This window comes from Bos javanicus, chromosome 29 (assembly GCF_032452875.1).
Source record: "Bos javanicus breed banteng chromosome 29, ARS-OSU_banteng_1.0, whole genome shotgun sequence".
Lineage (NCBI taxonomy): Eukaryota > Metazoa > Chordata > Mammalia > Artiodactyla > Bovidae > Bos > Bos javanicus.
This window is the reverse complement of record NC_083896.1, coordinates 45,830,154-45,851,836: the sequence shown is the minus strand read 5'-3', so window position 1 is coordinate 45,851,836 and position 21,683 is coordinate 45,830,154. Positions and strand designations below refer to the sequence as shown.

General features: G+C 50.8%; 1 protein-coding gene across 1 annotated transcript; it reads right to left on the bottom strand.

The window, feature by feature from the left end:
- Positions 1-15,995: 15,995 nt before the first annotated feature.
- LOC133241545 (glutathione S-transferase P) lies at positions 15,996-19,223 on the bottom strand. The gene is made up of 7 exons (XM_061407193.1): positions 18,793-19,223; positions 18,558-18,593; positions 18,178-18,284; positions 17,967-18,054; positions 17,328-17,431; positions 16,432-16,539; positions 15,996-16,266 (listed from the first exon to the last, which is right to left on the bottom strand). Coding segments are annotated over exons 1-7 (633 nt in total). The 5' UTR covers positions 18,794-19,223; the 3' UTR covers positions 15,996-16,077.
- Between the last annotated feature and the right edge of the window lie 2,460 nt (positions 19,224-21,683).

The following is a 21,683-nucleotide window of genomic DNA, read 5'->3' as shown; positions in this document are numbered from 1 at the left end:
CCCTGCCTTCTGCGCGCTCCTGTTCCCATGCCTTCAGGCCCCACCCCGCGGCCATGACCCATCAGCTTTCATCTGCAATTTTGCAAAGCCTCCTTGAGGTCTCCCAGCCTCAAATCTTTGCCCTGTAATCGCATCTTCGCACCATGGAACGAGCAGGACTGTTGTAAACCTGGGATCTGCCTTGCTCCTCCCCTGCCTGAGATCCCTCGTGGTTCCCCATGTCCTCAGGAAGAAACCCAGGCTTCCTGGCGTGGCACTCAGAGACCAACTTAGCTCAGCTGGCTCTGCCCACGCCAGCTGGCTTTGCACCGGGGAACCCATCTTCCTCCCCTTCCTCCTCCGCCTCCTCCTCCCCAGAGGATCCCTTTGGCTGTCACCTCCCAGGAAGCTTTTTTCCACCACTTCATACAACTCTTGCATAACTACTGCCATGGGACCAGCGTGACTTCAGCTTGATCTGATCTTCCGTCTTCTCCAACCCCCAGGACAGAGCTTCTCCCGGGAGGGGCTTACTCAATATTGTAATCTAATTTTATATTTGGAAAATGAAAAAACTAGATGCTTTTCCCTTGTTGGAAATTTAAGAAATACAAACTAGCAAAAAGAGAGTAGTAACAAGAGAAAGTTGTAACATGTTTTCAGGGGCTTCCCAGGTGGCGCTAGTGGTAAAGAACCTGCCTTCCTGGTCGGGAAGATCCCCTGGAAAAGGGCATGGCAACCCACTCTAGTATTCATGCCTGGAGAATCCCATGGACACAGGAGCCTGGTGGGCTATGGTCTGTAGAGTCGCCAACAGTCAGACACGATTGAAGTGACTTGGCATGCATGCCACATGTTTTCACTGCCCTGACTTAGTCCCTGTTAGTACTGTTGTTATTCTGGCTGTGCTGCGTAGCATGCGGAATCGTAATTCCAGAGATCGAACCTGTACCCACTGCAGTGGGAGTGTGGAGTCTTTACCTCCGGACCACCAGGGAAATCCCCCCAGTATTATTTTTGCTTCTTTCCACTGTTTTCTAGACGATTAAAAAACATTTCACAGTAGCATATGAATATGTGCTAAGTCACTTCAGTCGTGTCCGACTCTGTGACCCCACAGACTATAGCCCACGAGGCTCCTCTGTCTGTGGGATTCTCCAGGCAAGAACACTGGAGTGGGTTTCCATGCCTTCCTCCAGGGAATCTTCCCAGCATATGAATATACTAACCCTTAAAAATTTAGACTTTAATAGAAAAAACTAAAGTGCCTCCACTCCAGAGCCAAATACTGTCTAATCCAATTTTATATTAAATCCTTTAAAAAAAAAAAAAAGCAACTTTGTTTGTACATCACTTACCTGCAGAAAAATGAGTGTTTAGTGCTTTTAATTTGTAGAAACAGTGTCTAACTATAACACGATCTTTCACCCTGCTTTTTCAATCAAAACTGTGTCTGAGAGTAGTCCATTTTACAAATAGATTTAGAAACCAAGTTATCTACAGGTTACACCAGAGCATCAAGGTTAAAGACCTGGATTCAAAATCCTGCTTTCCACCACTTACTTCCTGTGTAATTTTATGACCCATGCCTCTATTAGGAAATTAGGATCACATACATCCCAAAAGAGCACTGTTAGGGTTGAGGAAAGTAAATGAGCAGTGTCTGACACAATGCCCTAAGAATGTTCAGCTAAATGCACTGGATTAGATTAAATAGATTAATTCAGAAAATCCGCATCTTTACATTATTGAGTCTTCCCATCCAGCCATGTGATATGATCTTATTTTTTTCAGATCTACTAGGTCCTTCACTAAGCATTTAAAATTTTTAAAAATTGTACACATTTTAAAATATAGGAATTTTATGGGATGTTTTTGTGATCTCTGTTCTGATAACGTTTTCTAATTGACTGTTGTTTGTGAATGTCATGCTCAGTCGCTTCAGTCGTGTCCAACTCTTTGTGACCCCATGGACTGTAGCCTGCCAGGCTCCTCTGTCCATGGGATTTTTCAAGCAAGAATCCTGGAATGGGTAGCCATGCCTTCCTCCAGGGGATCTTCCTGACCCAGGGATTGAACTGGTGTCTCCTGCATCACAGGCAGATTCCTTACCATTGAGCCATGGATGTTTGTGTTTAGTACACTGTTATTTTGTCTTAGTTGATTTTACATCTGGAACCCTTAATGGAATTCCCCGTGAGAAAGTTTGTCCGTTGAAGCTTTTCTATTTTCTGTGCTGATGATTGTATTGTTGAGAAATGATAAGCCTAGCATGTTCCTTTCTAATGCCAGGTTCTAGTTTATTTTCTTATTTCATCAACTAAGAGCTTCAGAATAAGATTGAATAGTGTAGTAGGCTACTTGATTCGAAGAGTCAACTCGCTGGAAAAGACCCTGATGCTGGGAAAGACTAAGGGCAGGAGGAGAAGGGGACGACCGAGGATGAGATGGTTGGATGGCATCACTGACTCAACGGACATGAGTTTGAGCAAGCTCAGGGAGATAGTGAAGGACAGGGAAGCCTGATGTGCTGCAGTCCACTGGGGTTGCAAAGAGTCAGACACAACTTACCGACTGAACAACAGAGCTTCCTTATATGGGGTGTAACTTTAATGGGAGTGGTAAAAACTTAATATTGAAATCTCCAATTCCATTTGTTAGGATTTTTGTTTCTCCTTTTCACTTCATGTGCCTTTAGATTTCCTTAGACCAGCACATTTTAACTGGCAGCTCAGAAACAGAATTCCTGCCGTAAGTGTCTATTTCCCTCCTAATTAGTAATAGCTACTCGTGAAAATGAAAGCAGAGTGACTGCAGAAAAGAACCACCAATGCAGGTGCAAAAGGAGATGGAATTCTAAGCAACAACACCTAAAAACCTTTCTAGATAAAGTTGGAGTCTGGAAATATCCACAAGAGCATCAGTCCTAGTCTTTTCTCCAGCATCCTTTATTGCCTTGTTCTGTCACAGACCTGGATGCTTCCCTGGTGGCTCAGTGGTAAAGACCCCACCTGCGATGCAGGAAATGCGAGTCAGGAAGATCCCCTGGAGGAGGAAATGGCAACCCACTCCAGGATTCTTGCCTGGGAAATCCCAAAGACAGAGGAACCCATCGTGCTACAGTCCATGGGGTCACTAAGGAGTCGGATTCGATTTAGTGACTAAACAATCAATAGCGATAATCAGATCGGCTTCTTCCCTAGTCAATCAGAGGTGTGACCTTGAACCTCCCAATGGCTTGCTTCCAAACCATGCAGTGGGTGGGAGGAGGGTGGATATGAGCAACAATATTTGGATTACCCTACCAGGACTTCCCTGGTGACTCAGATGGTAAAGCATCTGTCTACAATGTGGGAGACCTGGGTTCGATCCTTGGGACGGGAAGATTCCCTGGAGAAGGAAATGGAACCCACTCCAGTACTTTCGCCTAGAAAATCCCATGGATGGAGGAGCCTGGTGCAGGCTACTGCCCATGAGGTTGCAAAGAGTCGGACAAGACTGAGCAACTTCACTTTCACTTTCACCAGATCTGGGCGTGGTTTTATTAGTTGCCCCAGGGCACCAGGCAGGATTGTAAATGTCCTGAAGACTTTGGCCCATTTTAAAAACAAGCATGTGGTGTGGTCAAAAGGCAAAAAAAGCTAAGTGTGACAACTGTCAAGACAGCCTGTTAGTATGCAGTTTGCTGAGGCTTTTGATAGAGATCTTGATTGTATTAAGGCTCAGTTTCACCGAATGCTTCTTCTGTGTCTGAGATGATCCTATTGTGTTTCTTCTTTCTTCTTAATTACATCAGTCTTTTTCCTAATCTACTGAGTTATTTTTGACCTAAAGGGGTGGCAGAGTGAGGTCACTAAGAGAACAGTTGGATCTTGGGTTCTGTCACCTACCAGCTGCCTGGCATCCGACAAGTTTCTTGACCTCTCTGTGCTTCATGACTAGTTTCAGTGGTGACCTGCTTTAATCTCCGTGAGGTCCTTACAACGGGGCCCCGAAGGTTGTAAGTGCTCTGTGTTTGCTGTCCTCGTTTTTTATTATTCCAGGGACAAGGCTTTTGGTCATGCTGTCATATTTTCTCACTGGATTGACAGCTGTGGCATGCCCCTTTCCCCCTTTTCCCATTTGCACGAGTTTTCTGAGGGTAAAAGTCATCGTTTCCTGAAGCATCACTAGGACTCACCATAAGGCCATCTGGAGCTGGGGCCTCTGCTTATGGGTGAGCTGACCACTGTTTTCATTTCTTTTATGGCCATTTGTTTATTTCCTTGAGTCATTTTTGAACACCTATATTTTAAAGAATGTTTTCTTCATGGATTGTCCCTTTTTCTAATATAAAATATTTCTCTTTTTTTAACGATTTTGCCTTGAGGTCTAGGGTCTCTGATATTACTATTGCTACCTAAGCTTTCTTTTTATTAGTATTTGGGTTTTTCTTTTCTTTCTTTCTTTCTGTTTTTGGCTGTGCTATGTGGCATAAGGGATCCTAGTTCCCTGACCAGCGATAGAACCTGTTAGCCCTGCATTGGGAATACAGTCTTAGCCACTGGAACACTAGGCAAACCCCAGGGATCTTTTCTTTTTATTTTCCATCTTTCTCTTGTTTTAGGGATGACTTTAAAAACAACCCATATTTAAATTTTCATTTTGTTTTACTTTAACCCAATGTCACTGTCTTTTAAAAAGAGTCTGACCTATTTACATTTATTGGTATTTCCACTGGAACATATATCTGCCATATTATATTATGTTTTCTACTTAGCATTCTTTCTCTTGATTACTTTTTCTTCTGTTTTCTGAACTTCTATTGAATTAATTGAGTTTTCTTTGTGCTATTCCCTTCTTCCCCAGTATTGGTTTCAAAGTTATACATTTTATTTATATTTTTAGTGGTTTCCCTTACATTTTTAACACTGATGGAAATTTCCTTTTCCAGCAAAAGCTAATCTATACGTCTATCCTCCTGCTGAATTGAAACAAAAACAGGTGGTCCTGCATCTCTCTGTACTTACCTCTATCACAAGTTCTGCATCCCTGTTTTCTGGGTTGGCCCTGTTTATGACCTGGCAGGGAGGGCATTTCTGGCACCATGCTTCATGCTCTTGGTGGAGACCTGGCCTCCATCACTGAAGCCTCTCAGCCTTGTTCACCAGCACGGGTTACAGACTGAAGACTTGGCCCCAGGCCCTGTGCGTTCAGCTTGGCCGTGCTCCCACTTCCTGGCTAAGTCACAAGGCTTCAGCTCCCACCCCAGGCTGGGGGTTTTCTTCCTATTTCTTTCCTTCAAAGAGAGCCTTATTTCAAGTCTACACAGAATTCCCTTGTTCATTTCTATGTGATTGGCATGTCATTACTAACGCTTTTTTCCCCTTCTCTGTTTCTTTGAGAGGGAAACGGTGCATGTTCGGTTCTACTCTAATACCTTCAACTGGATAGCTCCCTATTTTTTTCCCACTAATTTGAACTTGAGAAAGTCAGTCAGCCTTCGCTGGTGAGGCACACATGGGACAAGGTGAGCGCAAGCAGCAGAATTAACGGCTCACGTGGCCCAGCCTCCCTCCCTGCTCTCCAGGGCAGAGCGCCCGCACATGCCCTGCAGACCGTCTGGTCCTGGCGTGAGAACCTGTCGGCCTGCCAGGGTCCCAGGGTCCCTCTTTGGCTTATACTGGTGCTGAAACCCTGGGCACCGTCTGCAGCCTCCATCAGGGAGCTCCGTGAAGTCTCAGTCCCAGGGATCAATACAGTCCCCTCAGCCCACCCACTCTGGCACCTCCTTGGTGGCAGACGCATACTCAGACACCTGGTGGATCAGGTCGCGGTATCTGCAGGGTGTCAGCCCCTTTCCCGTCTTCACGTTGCCCCTTGGCATTCTGCCTACACCCGCTTTGGCCCTTAACACAAGAGCTCTAGTCTCTTTTTTGCCCCATGTAGCCCTTGACTGCTATTTGGGATGACAGACACCAGGAAGAGCTTACACACCCCTCGACTAATCCCAAGCCTTTAGAAATACGAGACTCAAGTTTCAGTTTTTAGAAATGCCAGGACCTACCTTATAAATCAGCAAAAAGCAAAACCTGTTGAGTGTTTATTAGAAACAGATTGAGCCGTTCATCTTCTGTTACATGTTCTTCCTCCCATGACCACTTTGCACCTTCCAAAGACAATTTCCTCGCAATATACAGAACTCAGAGCCATGAAGGACACATGGTCGGGGGCGCCGCTGTTGCAACGGTCATGACGCCATAGCCAGTATTTATGGCTTCCTTCCTCCTTCCTGAATCCCACGTTCCCTCTGCCTCCAGCCAGTACTGCAGCTGCTCAGGAGACTTTACCAGGTGGGTTGACTTAATATCATAAAGATGTCACATCTTTCCAAGTTAATCTACAAACTCATTGCAATTCTGATCAAAATCCCATCAAGGCTTTTCATGGAGCTGGGAAAACTGGTTCCAAAATGGATACAGGGTCTTCCCTGGTGGTCCAGGGACTAAGACTCCATGTTCCCAATGCAGGGGGCCCGGGTTTGCAGGCTGTAACTAAAGATCCAGCGCAGCCAAATAAATAAATTTTTTTTTTAATAAATAAAATGGATATAGAAGAACAAAGGGCCTAGGATGGCCAGCCTCATCTTGAAGATGAACAAAAGAATTGAGGGGAGATCTGCCAGAGAGTAAGATTAATTATAAAGCTAGAGTGATCAAGACAAGGAGACCAGGCTTCCGAAGTATTGTGATTCTTCATCATCATTTTCTAGAAGTTCTGCCACTTTGATTTCTATTCCTTTTTTTTTTGAAATTTTACTTATAGAATAAAGTTATTTGTATTTATTTTCGGCTGTGCTTGGTCTTCATTGCAGCATGCAGGCTTCCCATTGTGGTGGCTTCTCTTACTGTGGAGCGCGGGCTCTAGGGCGTGGGCGCTTCAGTGCTGGCAGCACGTGGGCTCCATAGCTGTGGCTCCCAGGCTGCGGGATTTTCTCTCAGCTCCTGTGCCATGTAGGATCTTTCCAGATCAAGGATCAAACCCATGTCTCCTGCATTGATAGGAGGATTCTTTACCACTGAGCCACCAGGCGAGCCCTCGGTTTCTTTCTTGACATGTCATTTTAAGAGAGATTTATAAATATACTTATAAATATAAATATTATATCTATAAACATTAGGGTCTTTGTGTTTCCTGAGTTTTTTTTTTTTTTTTTTTATCACTTATAAGGAGAGACTGTTGTCTTACTGTTTCTTTCTCTCCCTCTGGAATGTTGTAAAACTTTCTCTGAGCCATGATATATAGTTATTGAAGCAAATATCCCAAGAACAGTTGAAAGGACGGTGCCTTCTCTGTTTCCTTATTTCAGAGTTTGACATTTGTTGTTTCCAGATGTCTCAGTCTCTATCTTCCCATCAGCTTTCTCTTTATGAAAGTCAGGGTATGTGATTTGGTGCGTAGAAGCTCATAACTATAAACACTTCAGATGTTTCCTGCCAACATGAGAGATGGAGTGTGTATTTGCTTTTTATGCTTTTTGTGGCTTTGAGGGGATTCTGAAAGATTTGTGGGAACACCATCTGCAACATCATAAACCACTGGGCCGCCTCTGGCCGTCAGATGGTCCAAATATATCTCCTTTATCATGTCTCTAATAACTGATAATAGTAGCTATCCTCGTACAAGAGAAATCCTGAGTTGTTTTGTGTTTTTTTTTGGCTGCACCACATAGCATGCAGGATCTTCGTTATCTGCCCGGGGACTGAGCCCATGCTCCCTGCAGTGGAAGCCTCGGGTCTTAACCACTGGACGACCAGGGAAGTCCCTGAGAAATCCTGAGTCTTGATCTAGTCAAGTTCATTCATTTGAGGGCCTCATTTAAGGAATTCATCCCCAGTCCAAGGTCACAATGAAAAATCTTATATTTTTTTTGTTGGTATTTTATGTTTCTTGTTCACACATAAGTGAGCCCTATGGCAGTGTTTTTGAACCTTGATACTATGGACATCTGGGGTTGTACAATTTTTTGTTGTGGGTGGCTTTCCTGTGCATTATAAGATGTTTGGCAGCATCCCTAAGTGCCAGCAGCACACCATAAGTTGTGGCACCAAAAATATCTCTACACAATTAAAAAGCCCCACTCGTCAGTTGATGGCTGTTTGGGTTGTTTCCAGTTCTTGGCTGTGATGAGTAAAGCCTCTATGAACATTCACAGGTCTTTTGTGGACACATAATTCCATTTCTCTTGGTTAAATACATCAGAGTTGAATGGCAGGATACAAAAATATCTCTAGACATGGTCAAGCATAATCTGGGGGACAAAATCACCCCCAATTAAGAACCACTGATCTATCTGGAGTTTGTTGTTGTAAATGGCATGAGGTAAGAAGCCACTCATTTTTCTCAATACAGTCAATCAGTTTTACTAAGCAACTCTTCAGACATTTGTGATGCTACTACTATTACACACCAGGTTCCTGTATATGCAGAGATCTTAAGCAAGATCAAACCAGTCCATCCTAAAGGAAATCAGTCCTGAATATTCATTGGAAAGACTGATGCTAAAGCTGAAGCTGCAATGCTTTGGACCCCTGATGGGAAGAGCCAGCGCTGGGTGTTGGTAATGGACAGGGAGGCCTGATGTGCTGCAGTCCATGGGGTTGCAAAGAGTCAGACATGACTGAGCGACCGAACTGAACTGAACTGAAAGTTGAAAAATATGCATAAAAATAGAAAAGATAAAAGCATGGAAAAATGAGAAAAATAGAGTATTAGTCGAGGAAATCTGGAGAGGGAGAGAGACAAGGGAAAAAATAGTAGGGGACAGATTATCAGATGAATGTGCTTCTCTTGTGGCTCAGCTGGTAAGGAATCTGCCTGCAGTGCGGGAGACTTGGGTTCAATCCCTTGGTTGGGAAGATCCCCGGAGAAGGGAAAGGCTACCCACTCCAGTATTCTGGCCTGGAGAATTCTATGGACTGTATAGTCCATGGGGTCGCAAAGAGTTTGACACGACTGAGCCACTTTCACTTATCAGATGAATAATACATATTCTCAGGCCTGAAGAAGGTGAGCTGTCACGTTGAAAAGCATAATAAGTACCCCGCACATTGAATGAAAACAGACCGAAGACTGATACACGAGGCAACCGTGAAATTCCAGGGCCCCCAGGAGGCAAATGCAACCTTGCGAAGAGAGGAACACCACACACAAGGCATAAAAAACTTGAAACTGCATCTTATCTTGTGGTGATGACGAAACAAGTACTTTGACACTTAGGCATCTCCGTGCCCTCCCATGAAGCTGGGCAGGTGCTTGCTGTTGCCTCAGTGAAGACAGAGGATGCCACACAGTGGGGCTTCCCAGGCTAAGTTCAAGAAGGTCACACAGCTTTGTGGTGTCTCTGGAGACACTCACTCCAGTCATTGTGTCAAAGGTCCTGAGGCTGCCACAGAGAAAGCGCAGGTGGAGAGAGCAGAGCTGGAGAGAGAGGGAGGGGAAGGAGGGAGCAGGGATGAAGAAACACCTCCTCCCACTGCCCAGCCCTGGAGCAACACTCGTCACTTCCGCTGCGTCCAGATACAAGGGGGCTCTGTGCCAAGGAAGAGGAAATGACTGACTAGATATAAAGCACCAGTTCAGTTCAGCTGCTCAGTCGTGTCCGACTCTTTGCAACCCCATGGACTGCAGCACTCCAGCCTCCCTGTCCATCACCAACTCCCAGAGTTTACTCAAACTCGTGTCCATTGAGTAGGTGATGTCATCCAACCATCTCATCCTCTGTCATCTCCTTCTCCTGCCTTCAATCTTTCCCAGCATCGGGGTCTTTTCCAATGAGTCGTTTCTTCGCATCAGGTGGCCAAAGTATTGGAGTTTCAGCTTCAGTCCTTCCAATGAATATTCAGGACTAATATCCTTTAGGATGGACTGGTTGGATTTCCTTGCAGTCTAAAGGACTCTTAAGAGTCTTCTTTTTTCAACTTTATTTTTTGAGATTTTTCATTTCTGTTATCATATTTTAGGTTTTTTTAAAAAGTACTTTCCTTTTTGAGAACTCGTTTGTTTGTTTCGTTTTGGTCACACCATGTGGCTTGTGCATCTCCTGACCAGGGATTGAACCCACACTCCCCGCAATGAAAGCTGATCCAGTTTTAACCACTGGACCTCCAGAGAAGTCCCAGTGAACGTTCTTTTTTATTTTTTTATTTATTTTTTTTTTTTTTTTTGCCTTTTCCACACCGTCAGCTTGATGTCAGCCTGGTGCAGGCCTGGCTTGAAGGAGATGGGGCTGAAGGCACCTTCCGAGAGTCGGGCCTGCTGGAGCTCTGGTCTGGGCCTTGTCAGAAATGCAAGTTTTCTTGGGTCCCACCCCAGATCTGCTGACTCAGAACTCACGTTCTTTTTTAATAGCCTCAGTTTATCTTCCGGGTCCCTTGGACTGCAAGGAGATAAAACCAGTCAATCCTAAAGGAAACCAACCCTGAATATTCATGAGAAGGACTGATGCGGAAGCTGAAACTCCAATACTTTGGCCACTTGATGTGACGAGCTGACTCACTGGAAGAGACCCTGATGCTGGGAAAGATTGAAGGCAGGAAGAGAAAAAGTGACAGATGACAAGGTGGTTGGATGGCATCATGGACTCAATGGATATGAGCTTGAGCAAACTGGGAGACAGTGAAGAACAGGGAAGCCTGGAGTGCTGCAGTTCACGGGGTCAGAAAGAGGCATACAAGACTGAGCAACTGAACACCACCACCATCATCAATCTTCTGAGTTAATAACTTTTCTTATCTCCCTGAAGATAATCATTAAAGTTTATTTTTAACTCAAGTTTTCTCATGCACACTCTCTGCCTTCCCAGAGTTCCTTCCTCCCTCCTATTCATTGTTATCTTTTTTATGCTAGAGATTTCTCTCAAATATCTGGCCATTGTTGTCTGTTGATTTGCGGTATTAGGATTGAGCAGGAAGTTTGACGGAAGTTCAGAAGTTCAGGAGTTTGAGTAAACTCCGGGAGATAGTGAAGGGCAGGGAAGCAGATCTGCCTCCTACAGTCCAAGGGGTCACAGAGTCACGACTTAGCAACAGCAACCAGGTGATCGAGGGGACTGTGATCTGCGTGGCAGGACTGCGGCCATCGGCTCAGTTTCCATTTCTCACGGATGCCCCCTCTGCACATGCTCCGGCTGGAGCCAGCCTGGTGATGCAGGTGGAGCTTGGGGGCCGGTACTAGGGCTCGAAGGCTGCCAGCCTCGCCCACTGCCTGTCGCCAAGCGCAGGAGGCCAACCCAGATCTCCACCAGGCCTGGATTCCTGATAGAGGGTGATGCCACCAAGTTTGCACTGCTGGAGTAGGTGCCTCGAAACCCACTGGGACTGAGTCAGCTGGGGAGGGAGGAAGCCAAGAACCTTCTAGAGGTCAGCGCCTCCAATAGTTCGGAGCTCTTTTCCTGCAGCAGGGTGATCCCACCAGCCACCCTAAGGTCCTCCCTTAACCCTTTATGCCAGCAGCCTCAACGCCACCATCCCCCCACCCCCTCAATCTTACCCACCCCTCAACCCTCAGTCTTGCTCACCCCCACCCCCCAATCTTGCTCACTCCAAGTTCCTGATCACTGGCCTCTGCCCCGGACTCTGGACACTGACCTTGGCTTTCTCTCTTTTCCTGGCGAAGTGGGCAGTGAGAGGTGCCACTCAAAGTTCTTCCTTGGAGAGCATCCTTCTCCAGGGTCCTTCAGGGCAGCCCACCCCAGCCAGAAGCCCAGCTCTTTCTTAGCCCCCAGGGCCCTCCAGGCGGAGTGGGGCAGGTATAGGCATGTTGGCAACGTGAATCACCAACTCTTGCAGCTTCCCGGGTCCCTCAGTAACCACGTGCAATGGAAGCAGTGCCCTTTAGCACACCATCTCTGTCTTGGTGTTTGCAGGGGCAAGTCAGACTGATCCTCTGGTGCCCCGAGTATTCAGTCTCCTCCAGGGCCCAGAAATGAGCCAAGAACTGTTCCTGGAAAGAGATTGTGTGGGCTCCTGCTTTCTCCCAACAGGTTTTCTCCACTCAAGGAGGAAGATGACAGAGGAAAAGGCTTCCAGTTGCTACGGCTGGGTCACCTCTCTGCAGAGGAGATTGAAAACACGACAGACAATGGCCAGACTATATATGGAAGTAGAATCTGACCCACGCCTGCAGCAACCTGCCTGAAAACCAACCTCTTATTTACAATAACCAGACAGGAAGCCATCCCACAATAGGTCAGACTTGTAGGAAGCCTGATGACTATCTCTAGGATGATTTAGGATAACCCTTGTAATAATTGCCCCAATAAGTGACTGCTTCCTTAATTTTCATCCCCTCTTCCAACTTAGGGGCTTCCCTTGTAGCTCAGTGGGTAAAGAACCTGCCTGCAGTGTAGGAGACCTGGGTTCGATCCCCGGGTCAAGAATATCCCCTGGAAAAGGAAGTGGCAACCAACTCCGGTATTCTTGCCTGGAGAATCCCATGGACAGAGGAGCCTGGTGGGCTACAGTCCATGGGATCACAAGAGTCGGGGACACGACGGAGCAACTTAACCATCACCTTCCAACTTAGGACCAACCAGAGGAAGCCAAATCTGCTCCCCTAAGCAGTGACATAGGATGTTCCACTTCCGGTCAGCCCTCCCAGAGCACCCCAGGCCGACAGCCTCCATTCAGGGTACACCTGAGTCTCCCCTTTTCAACCCCATAGGCTTTCCCACTCCTCTGCCTGCCTTTGAGCTCTGCCAATCAAGTGGCTGTGGCTGACTCCCTTGCTGGAGCACTCCCTGCCCTGAGGACACCCACCGCTTGTTCTCAGTTGCTGGTCTTCACTTTCCCAGAGGGCTGCTAGAACCAGCTAGGAGGAAAGTGGGGTTTCCGAAAGAGAGATGACGGAGGTGCTGCGGTCAGGGGTTGCTGGAGCACCGACAGTCTCTGTCCATCCACCAGGAGTGGACTAGGTGTGCAAGTGCAGGGGGCTCCCGGGCAGAGGGAGCAGCCCAGCCCAGCTCTGAAACCATCCTCTGCTCTCCCCAGAGGCCAAACTCTATCCCACTTTGGCCCTGTAGCCGAATGTCCATGCCAAGGAGAGGGCTGTGCCCTTTAGTCGCTCTGATCAGCTTGGTGTCTTCCTCCCAACCGCCCTCCAGATAGACATTTTCTCAGACATTTCCCCATCACTGACAGCTCTCAGGGCCTGATCTGAGAGAGCCTGAGAGACCTAGTCCTGGGCTAGGGAGAATACCTCAGGGTCACAGCCCTCTCTCCTCCCCTGATCACTTTCAGAGGCAGGACAAAGGTGGGAGGTGACTGGATTCCCTTTGCCTGAGCTGAGAGTAAAGGGTAGATCAGACAGGTTGGGTCAATTATGCTGCAGTAACAGGCAACTCGAAAATGCCAGTAGTGGGACTTACCTGGTGGTCCTGTGGTTAAGAATCCACCCTACAATGCAGAGGACGTGGGTTCGATGCCTGGTCAGAGAACTAGGATCCCACAAGTCTCGGAGCAACTGAGCCCATGCTCTTCAACCAGAGAGAAGCCTGCACACTCCAACTAAAACCTGATGCAGTAATAAATATAAAAAATTAAAAAGAAAATGCCAGCAGTGTAAAACCACAAGGCCTCTGCTCAGCCACTCCACATGCCTAGCTCTATGCTGTCCTTGGAAGTGAATTACCCACTCTACCCACAGTCCAGCATCAGAACCTGTTATCTGGCCCCTCCCCACTGCAGAGGGGACAGGGAAGTTTGATTTTCCCACGTTATGGATGTGCAATAGAAAAAGTCTCGCAAAGAGGGCTTCACTGTTGGCCCAGCCTCCTGTACTCCGTAAGAGTCTAATCCTGACCTCCTTTCTCTTTTTCATAGCAGTAAAATCCACGGTGCACCAGCAAGAGCCATTGTGTGTGCGCTGAATGTGCTCAGCCAGTCTCCTGTTGATGGACACCTGGTGTTTTCAACCTGCGTGTGATCACAAGCAATAAAATGAATAATCTTGCTTGCGCCTTTGCTCACACATCAACAAGTTACTTAAACTTTCTGTGATTCAGTTTCTCATCCATAAATAGGGATAAGCGTACCTACTCAAGGGTGGTAAGAATTAAAGGTCATATATACTGAAGCATTTAGTATGATGCCTGGCATCCAAGGGACTCGATAAGCTTTAACAATTATTATCATTATTTCCAAGGGCAGCTATAGAGGGCTGGGGGACGAATGCCTCTTCAGTTTTGATCCACACTCCCTGAACCCAAAGTCCCCAGCTGGCAGTGCCCATTCAGGCCTCTAGTCAGTTTCCCCAGCCACCCACCCAATGGCACTGCTCTCAGCCGTTCTGTGCTCCCAGGCCTCCCCAAGGCATTCCATCCTGATGCTGGAGCCACACCTGCTCTGACACCACCAATGGCCCCTAAGTAGGGCCTCTGGGTGTGGGATGGGTGCATGCAGGTATTTCTCTGTCAAACCACCATCCCTGCAGCATGCAGGCAGGTCACCTTAGTCACCACACAGAGGCCTCCCCCTGGGCCCTCAGGTGACATTTCCTGGATGTCTCAACCTGTTATGAGTCCTCTCATAAGAAACGAGAAGCTGGGACTTCCTGGTGGTCCAGTGGTTAAGAATCTACCTTCCAAAACAGGAGATGAGGGTTCCATCCCCGGCCTGGGAACTAAGAACCCACATGCTGCAGGGCAACTGAGCCCGCAACCTGAGAAAACGTGCGCCACACGGAAGATCCAGCACAGCCAAGGTTTAAAAAAAAAAATTAATTTAAAAAAGAAATGAGAGGTAGACTTCCTGAGAGGTCAGATTTCCTACTTTGAGCAGGAAGCTCTGATGCTGGGCAAGGCTTCCCAGAGAAGGGTCTTCTCCTCCAGGCTGAACTACAGGGGGCTGCCCATGGCCCCTTCCCTCCAGCCATTCCTGGGAGCCCCGAGAGCCCCAAGCTATTTGCACCCCAATGCCTCCCCACTGTGGACACCCCACAGCCAGCTCACCCAGGCTGGGCTGTTCTCTCTGCCCAGCTAACAAGGATGGTAAGAGAAGGCAGCAGGCAAGCCACCTGGATCACTGTGCTGCTCCCATGCCTGGGATGCACGGGGAAGCAAGGAGAGCCCCACCTGAGCACACGGCTGACCCTCCCACTGCCCCAGCCAGGGCTGCTCTGAGCCACTCAGCTCCTCTCCACATCCCTCCTCTCAGCCAAGGGCCCCTGAGCTCCTGCTGTCCTGCACAGGGGCCCTCCGGCAGGTGGCTAGCTGAGATCAGAAAACATGTTTATTTAAGTGAGCCTGTCTCTCTAGACTGTGTGGACATCCAGGGCAGGGACCATAGTTAATTTCTCTTCCTGTTTTTTTTTTTTTCTTTCCCCTCTTTGTTTTTGGAGTTCAGTAAACGCAGACCCCAAGGGCTTCAGGAAGACACCGATTATGTTTTGAAAGCGAAAGTGTTAGCTGCTCAGTCGCACGGACTCTTTTCAATCCCAGGGACTGTAGCTCACCAGCCTCCTCTGTCCATAGAATTCTCCAGGCAAGAATAGTGGAGTGGGTTGCCATTCCCTCTTTCAGGGGATCATCCCTACCCAGGGATCAAACCTGGGTCTCCCACATATGAGGCAGATTCTTTCCTGTTTGAGCCACCAGGGAAGCCTGATTGTGTTTTAGGATCCAAGTATCCCGGAGAAGGCAATGGCACCCCACTCCAGTACTCTTGCCTGGAAAATCCCATGGACGGAGGAGCCTGGTAGGCTGCAGTCCATGGGGTCGCTAAGAGTTGGACACGACTGAGCGACTTCACTTTCACTTTTGACTTTCATGCATTGAAGAAGGAAATGGCAACCCACTCCAGTGTTCTTGCCTGGAGAATCCCAGGGACGGGGGAGCCTGATGGGCTGTGGGGTCGCACAGAGTTGGACACGACTGAAGCAACGTAGCAGCAGCATCCCAGCCAGTTGCCCCGGCCCTCCCCAAACCTGAGAGCCCGAGAGGATCAGGGAGGTCCCTGCCAAGAAAACTCAAGGCTCACTGCTTCTCTCTTGGAAGTTTTATTGGTCCTGGGGAAAGGGAAGAGCAGGCAGCCCCCTGCCTCGCGCAGAGAGTGCCGCAAGCCCTCACTGTTTCCCATTGCCATTGATGGGCCGGTTCATGTGCTCCGGGGAGGCCAGGAAGGCCTTGAGCTTGGGCCGGGAGTTGAGACGGGCCACGTAGGCTGAGAGCAGGGGGAAGGAGTCCAGACAGCTGGGGGCCAGGACCTGGTGAATCCGAAGCAGGTCCAGCAGGTTGTAGTCCGCAAAGGAGATCTGCAGGGCAGAGCAGGATGGGACTCAGGGGGTGTGGGAGTTGGGGGGCAGGGCGCCCAAGGCAGTCCCCAGCTTTGCTGAACCCATGACTCCTGTGCTGTCTCTGCATGGCTATGCCATCTGGACAGAGTGGGGTGCAGAAGGGGCGAGGCGGGGCCAGCTCACCTGGTCGCCCACGATGAAGGCCTGGCCACCCTTGTTCTGGGACAGCAGGGTCTCGAAAGGCTTCAGGTGCTGGGGCAGCGCCTTCACATAGTCCTCCTTGCCCGCCTCCTGCCAGAGAGAGGCCGCTGGGTATCATCCTCCTGGCCCTGGCATGCTGCCGTCCCGTCGCGTCCCGTCCCCGCCCCCGGGGATGAGAGGATGGCCACTCGCCCAGCCCTGCCCTGCTCTCCTCACCTCCCCCCAGGCTATTGCCACATCCTGTCCATTTCAGAGGCTGAGTCTCCTCTTGTCCAGTCTTGTCATGATCGCTCCCCAGCCTTGCAAAAGCCTCACAGGATCTTTCCAGATCACACAGACACCGCCCTGCTTAGACCCCCCAAAGCGCATCTCCAAGCCAGCTGGCCAAGGCCTTCAGGAGCGGGCCTGCTGTCCCTCCAGCTCCATTCATCTCCTGACACTCTCATTTGCACGCACACAGAGGCACACCCTGCCTCTGCGAAACTGCTCCCAAGTGCCCAGATGTGCCCTGCGCCTGCACACTTCGTGCATCCGAAAGTACCAGCATCCCTTCCAGAAGCTCCTCCTTCTGCACCTGCTCCAGGAAGCCCTCCGGACCTCCCCGGGCTGAGGATCAGGGAACCACCTCTGGCTGGTCGTCTCCTGTCCTAGCACCGCTCTGCAGTGCACTGCTACCTGACCAGTCCCTCCCCCAGGCAGGGAGGCAGAAAGGTGTGTCTGGTCTACAGTGGCTCTTGATTCCCACCCCCCCACGCAGAACCAGAAGCAGCCCCAGGCGGGGATCAGCCAGAGCCACAAGAGGGGGGCAGTATAGGGTGAGAAGGAAAAAGCCCCTTTCTTTCTTTGTCCTCCGTGTCCACCCCGACGCCTGCGCTTACGTAGTTGGTGTAAATGAGGGAGACGTATTTGCAGCGAAGGTCCTCTACACCGTCATTCACCATGTCCACCAGGGCCGCCTCCTGCTGGTCCTTCCCATACAGCCCTGGGGTGGCGGGAGAGCAGAGGGCATGAGTGGGAGCCTGAAAGCCACGGCAACATGACCCCCCAGCGCCCTGCAGCCAGGCCATGTGGCTGCCCGTGCCCCTGGGCCAGGCAGGAGGGAGGAGGATGCGCAGGAAGAAAGGGGCTGAGTCCACGCCCGGAATTCAGGGCAGGTGACCCCACTCTAAGGCAGGGATCTTCCCAACCCAGGGATCGAACCCAGGTCTCCAGCACTGCAGGTAGATTCTTTACCAGCTGAGCCACAAGGGAAGCCCAAGAATACTAGAGTGGGTAGCCTATCCCTTCGCCAGGGTATCTTCCTGACCCAGGAATGGAGCCGGGGTCTCCTGCATTGCAGGTAGATTCTTTACCAACTGAGTTACCAGGGAAGCCCTAGATAACCTCCACACGCCTCCATTCCACAGGGTGGCTGGGCGATTTGATTGACATGGAGGAGGCTCAGCAGGTGCTCAGGAAGGCTGGCTGATGCCTGCCGCCCCAGCCTGGGCTGAGCCACTTGCAGTGCCAGGACTCACCGAGGGTGCGGCCCAGGTGCCGCAGGATGGCATTGGACTGGTACAGCGTGAGGTCTCCGTCCTGGAACTTGGGGAGCTGCCCGTACAGCTGGGGGGACGCACAGTTCTGTCAGAGACGCTGAGCTCGGCTGCCCCTCACCCCAGTGTTGTGCCCCCCACCCGCCCCCACAAGGTCCAGCCCCTGAGCCGGGGACGGGACAAAAGTACTCACGCAGGAGGCCTTGAGTGGGCCCTGCAGCCAGCTCTGCATGGCTACGACCTCCTCCTTCCAGCTCTGGCCCTGGTCGGCCAGCAGCATGCGCATGGCCTCGCAGCGCCCTGAGGGAGGGGAGGACGGGGCAATGAGGGTGGGCAGTGCCCTGGGCAGGGGCCAAGGGGGCTGGGGACTGCTCGGAAGACCTCACAGCACACGGCGGAGGGGCGGGCCAAGGCCGGGAGGCTAGAAGTACGCTAGCCCGGGCAGCTCCGGGGCCCAGGAAGGAGGCTCGAGTTAGTAGCCACGTGATGCCAGGGAAAAAAACGGGGGTGTGGGCTGCAGCCCTCAACTTCTGGCTCCCCTCCCGCCCCACCCCCGCCGTCCCAGGTCCCTACCTTGAACCGGGAAGTAGACGATGGTGTAGGGAGGCACTGCAGGATGCACAAAGAAGCCAGTTAGCGGCGGGAGAGGCCTGTTCCGGGGGAGACGACACCGGCCCGTCCCCCCCGGGGGTCCCATCCCCGGCTCTGGGCGCTCTAGCCCGCCCCCTCGAGAGCCCCACCTGCCCCCCCAAACACCCTGGGCGCCCCCCTCGGAATCCCTGGGAGCCCCAGGCAACGGGAAACTCACTCCTGGAGTCGGGGAAGTCGGTAAAGGTGGCGGCGGCAGCAAAGCTCCAGCGCGCTGGGCGGCGGCCTGAGCCTTATAGCGGTGGGCGCGCCCCGCCCCGCCTCTCCCCGGCCAAGCCCGGCTCGGCTGGCCGGCCCGCCCCCCGTGCTGAGTCACGGCTCTGGCCACGAGCCGCTGCGCCGCCGCCCCCAGCCCCACCGCTTAATTTCCATCCCCTGGGGGCCCGCAGCTCGCCGGGACCGATTGCTGAACGTCCGCCGGGCTCTGATGGCCGATGGCTTCCAGAACCCGGAGGGTCCGCGCGGTCCGACCCCTAGTGGGGTCGTAGACCCCAGACACGCAAACCCCTGCGTGTGGACACTTGTTCCACAGACAAAAGGCAGATGCTGCACACAAAGACGGAGACACACCGAAGCGCGCACACCCAGCTCACGCCCTAGGTTGGCTTTTCAGACCCGTGGACCGTTTGGAGGCCACCGTGGGTTTCTTGTATGACTCATGTGCCCTGCTGCCCCTTCCTTACCATTTTTATCTGAATTAATTAATTTAAACATTAATTGGGCTTCCCAGGTGGTGCTAGTGGTAAAGAACCTGCCTGCCAGTGCAGGAGACCCTGGTTCCATCCCTGGGTTGGGAAGATCCCTTGGAGGAGGTCATGGCAACCCACTCCAGTATTCTTGCCTGGAGAGTCCCGTGGACAGAGGAGCCTGACAGGCTGCAGTCCATGGGGTCACAGAGTTGGAAAAGACTGAAGCGACTGAGCACACACACAAATTAATTCTCACTTCAGCTCAGATATGCCTGCAGAGGGAACCTGTCTTACTCTCGTAAGTGGAAGCAAGCACCACTTGTGACAAGCACTTAACTGTAAAAACGCGACCGGAGAACGAAATGGTTTTGTAAATCGAAGACAACGGGACACCGTGTGTGTGTGTGTGTGTGTGTGTGTGTGTTAGTTGCTCGGTCCTGTCCGACTCCTTGTGACCCCATGGACTGTGGCGCACCAGGCTCTGTGGTGCATTGAATTCTCCAGGCAAGAGTACTGGAGTGGATTGCTATTTCCTTCTCCAGGAGATCTTCCCGACCTAGAGATCAAACTCAGGTCTCCTGCACTGGAGGCACATTCTTTACGGTCTGATCTTCCCTTTTCAAACGTGCCACTAACAAGGTTAGGTGTTTCTGGCACAATAACACCCAGCTGATCAGCGTCCTTCAGTTCCATCAGGATTGAGAGCGATTTTAAAGGATTCCAGGACAAGCATCCAAGCTATTTAACCCCAACCGTCCACCTGGGAGCCCCTTTCCAAGTTGTTCAGGCACTACTCTGGGTCTCCCTTTTGGCAGTGATGGAGAAAGCTTCAGAGAGGGGTGTCCAGGTGGTATTTCATAAGGACCCCTCCCCTAGAGCTGGCCTGATGCAGAAGAGCCAAGCCCCAGGCAGGACACCTTGGGTTGGGTCCTGGGCAAGTTCTCCAAGCACATCCAGGTGGAAGCTTCTGGACTTGGTGACTGTGTGGGGAAGGAAGCCTTATGGGAGATGGAGAGGGGGACCCAGGAGGAGAGGCAGCCACTGGGAGGACATCCAACATCGTGCTGGACCTGGTGAGTCCAGGTGTCTGTGGGATTGGGGTGGCGGTCGGGGCAGAGGCAGAAAGAAAACCCAGACAGGAGTCAGGAGAACCACATTCCTGCCTAAGGACCAGTGCACCTCTCCTGACCCCCTTGACATCTCCTGCACCCCGACCCTGCCCCACCCCAGCAGGGATTCTTCAGAGGCCATGCAAAGCTTGAACAATATCGTCAGTATGTAACTTTCTAAGTGGATAATGAAACAATCATTTCCTTATACATCACCACTGGCCCAGGCAGAGGAGGTACAGGCAAGGACAGGCACTGCTCTGAGGCAGTCAGTTCTGGCCCCCGGGAGGGCTGGGCCAAGCCATCAGCACAGTCCTTGGGCCTTAGCACACGCTCCAGGTTCCCACCCGCCAGGGGCCAGCACTTAGAGTCTCTGCTCCTACTCTACTCACGACCCTCTTCCCTCAGGTCCCACCAATACCGTCTTCATCCCTTAAGGCGCAAAACTCTTTTTCTTCTTTGTCTTCCAGAAGAGCTCCCTTTACTTATTTGACCTGAGCTAAAAGTCACCTGAAATTTGCCTCCCCCGGTTCTTAACATGCAATATTCAATGAGCTACAAAGAGCAAAGAAAAACATAAACAGTTGCAATTTTATATCAAAAACAAACTTCCTGTCCATTTCCCTTCCTGCTACACTCTCCCTTTGCAGCATTTTCCACAGCCCTGAGGAGGACCACACGCCCCCACCTGCAAAGACACAGCCACACCCGCACAACCCTTTCACACACATCACACTCAAACACACCTGCACACCCCCACGCACAATGATCAGGACTAGAATCTCACCAGGCACCGCAGAGGCCCCCTCCTCTGGGGTCTCGAGGGCCTGAGAGGGACAGCCAGACCTCAGTCTTCCTGTACAGGCAGGGTGCTTGCTGCTGTTCAGTTGCTCAGTCGTGTCCGACTCTCTGCGGCCCTGTGGACTGCCGCACGCCAGGCTTCCCTGTCCATCACCATCTCCCAGAACTTGCTCAAACTCATGTCCATTGAGTCGGTGATGCCATCCAACCGTCTCATCCTTTGTCGCCCCCTTCCCCTCCTAGGTCTGGGCAATTGAAGTGGGGGGTTGAGGTGGACGAGGTTGGGGGGTGACCCTGGCTGGTGTTCCCCGCCCCAACCTGTCCTGCTGTGGCCCCAGCCCCAGACTCTGTCCCTTTCCCACGGTTCTGAGTAGACTTAACTCAATCTCCCTGATTGCCCCTGGGTATACAGGAGCATTTGTCTACCCCTAGTCTCCTTCCCTGTGCCATGT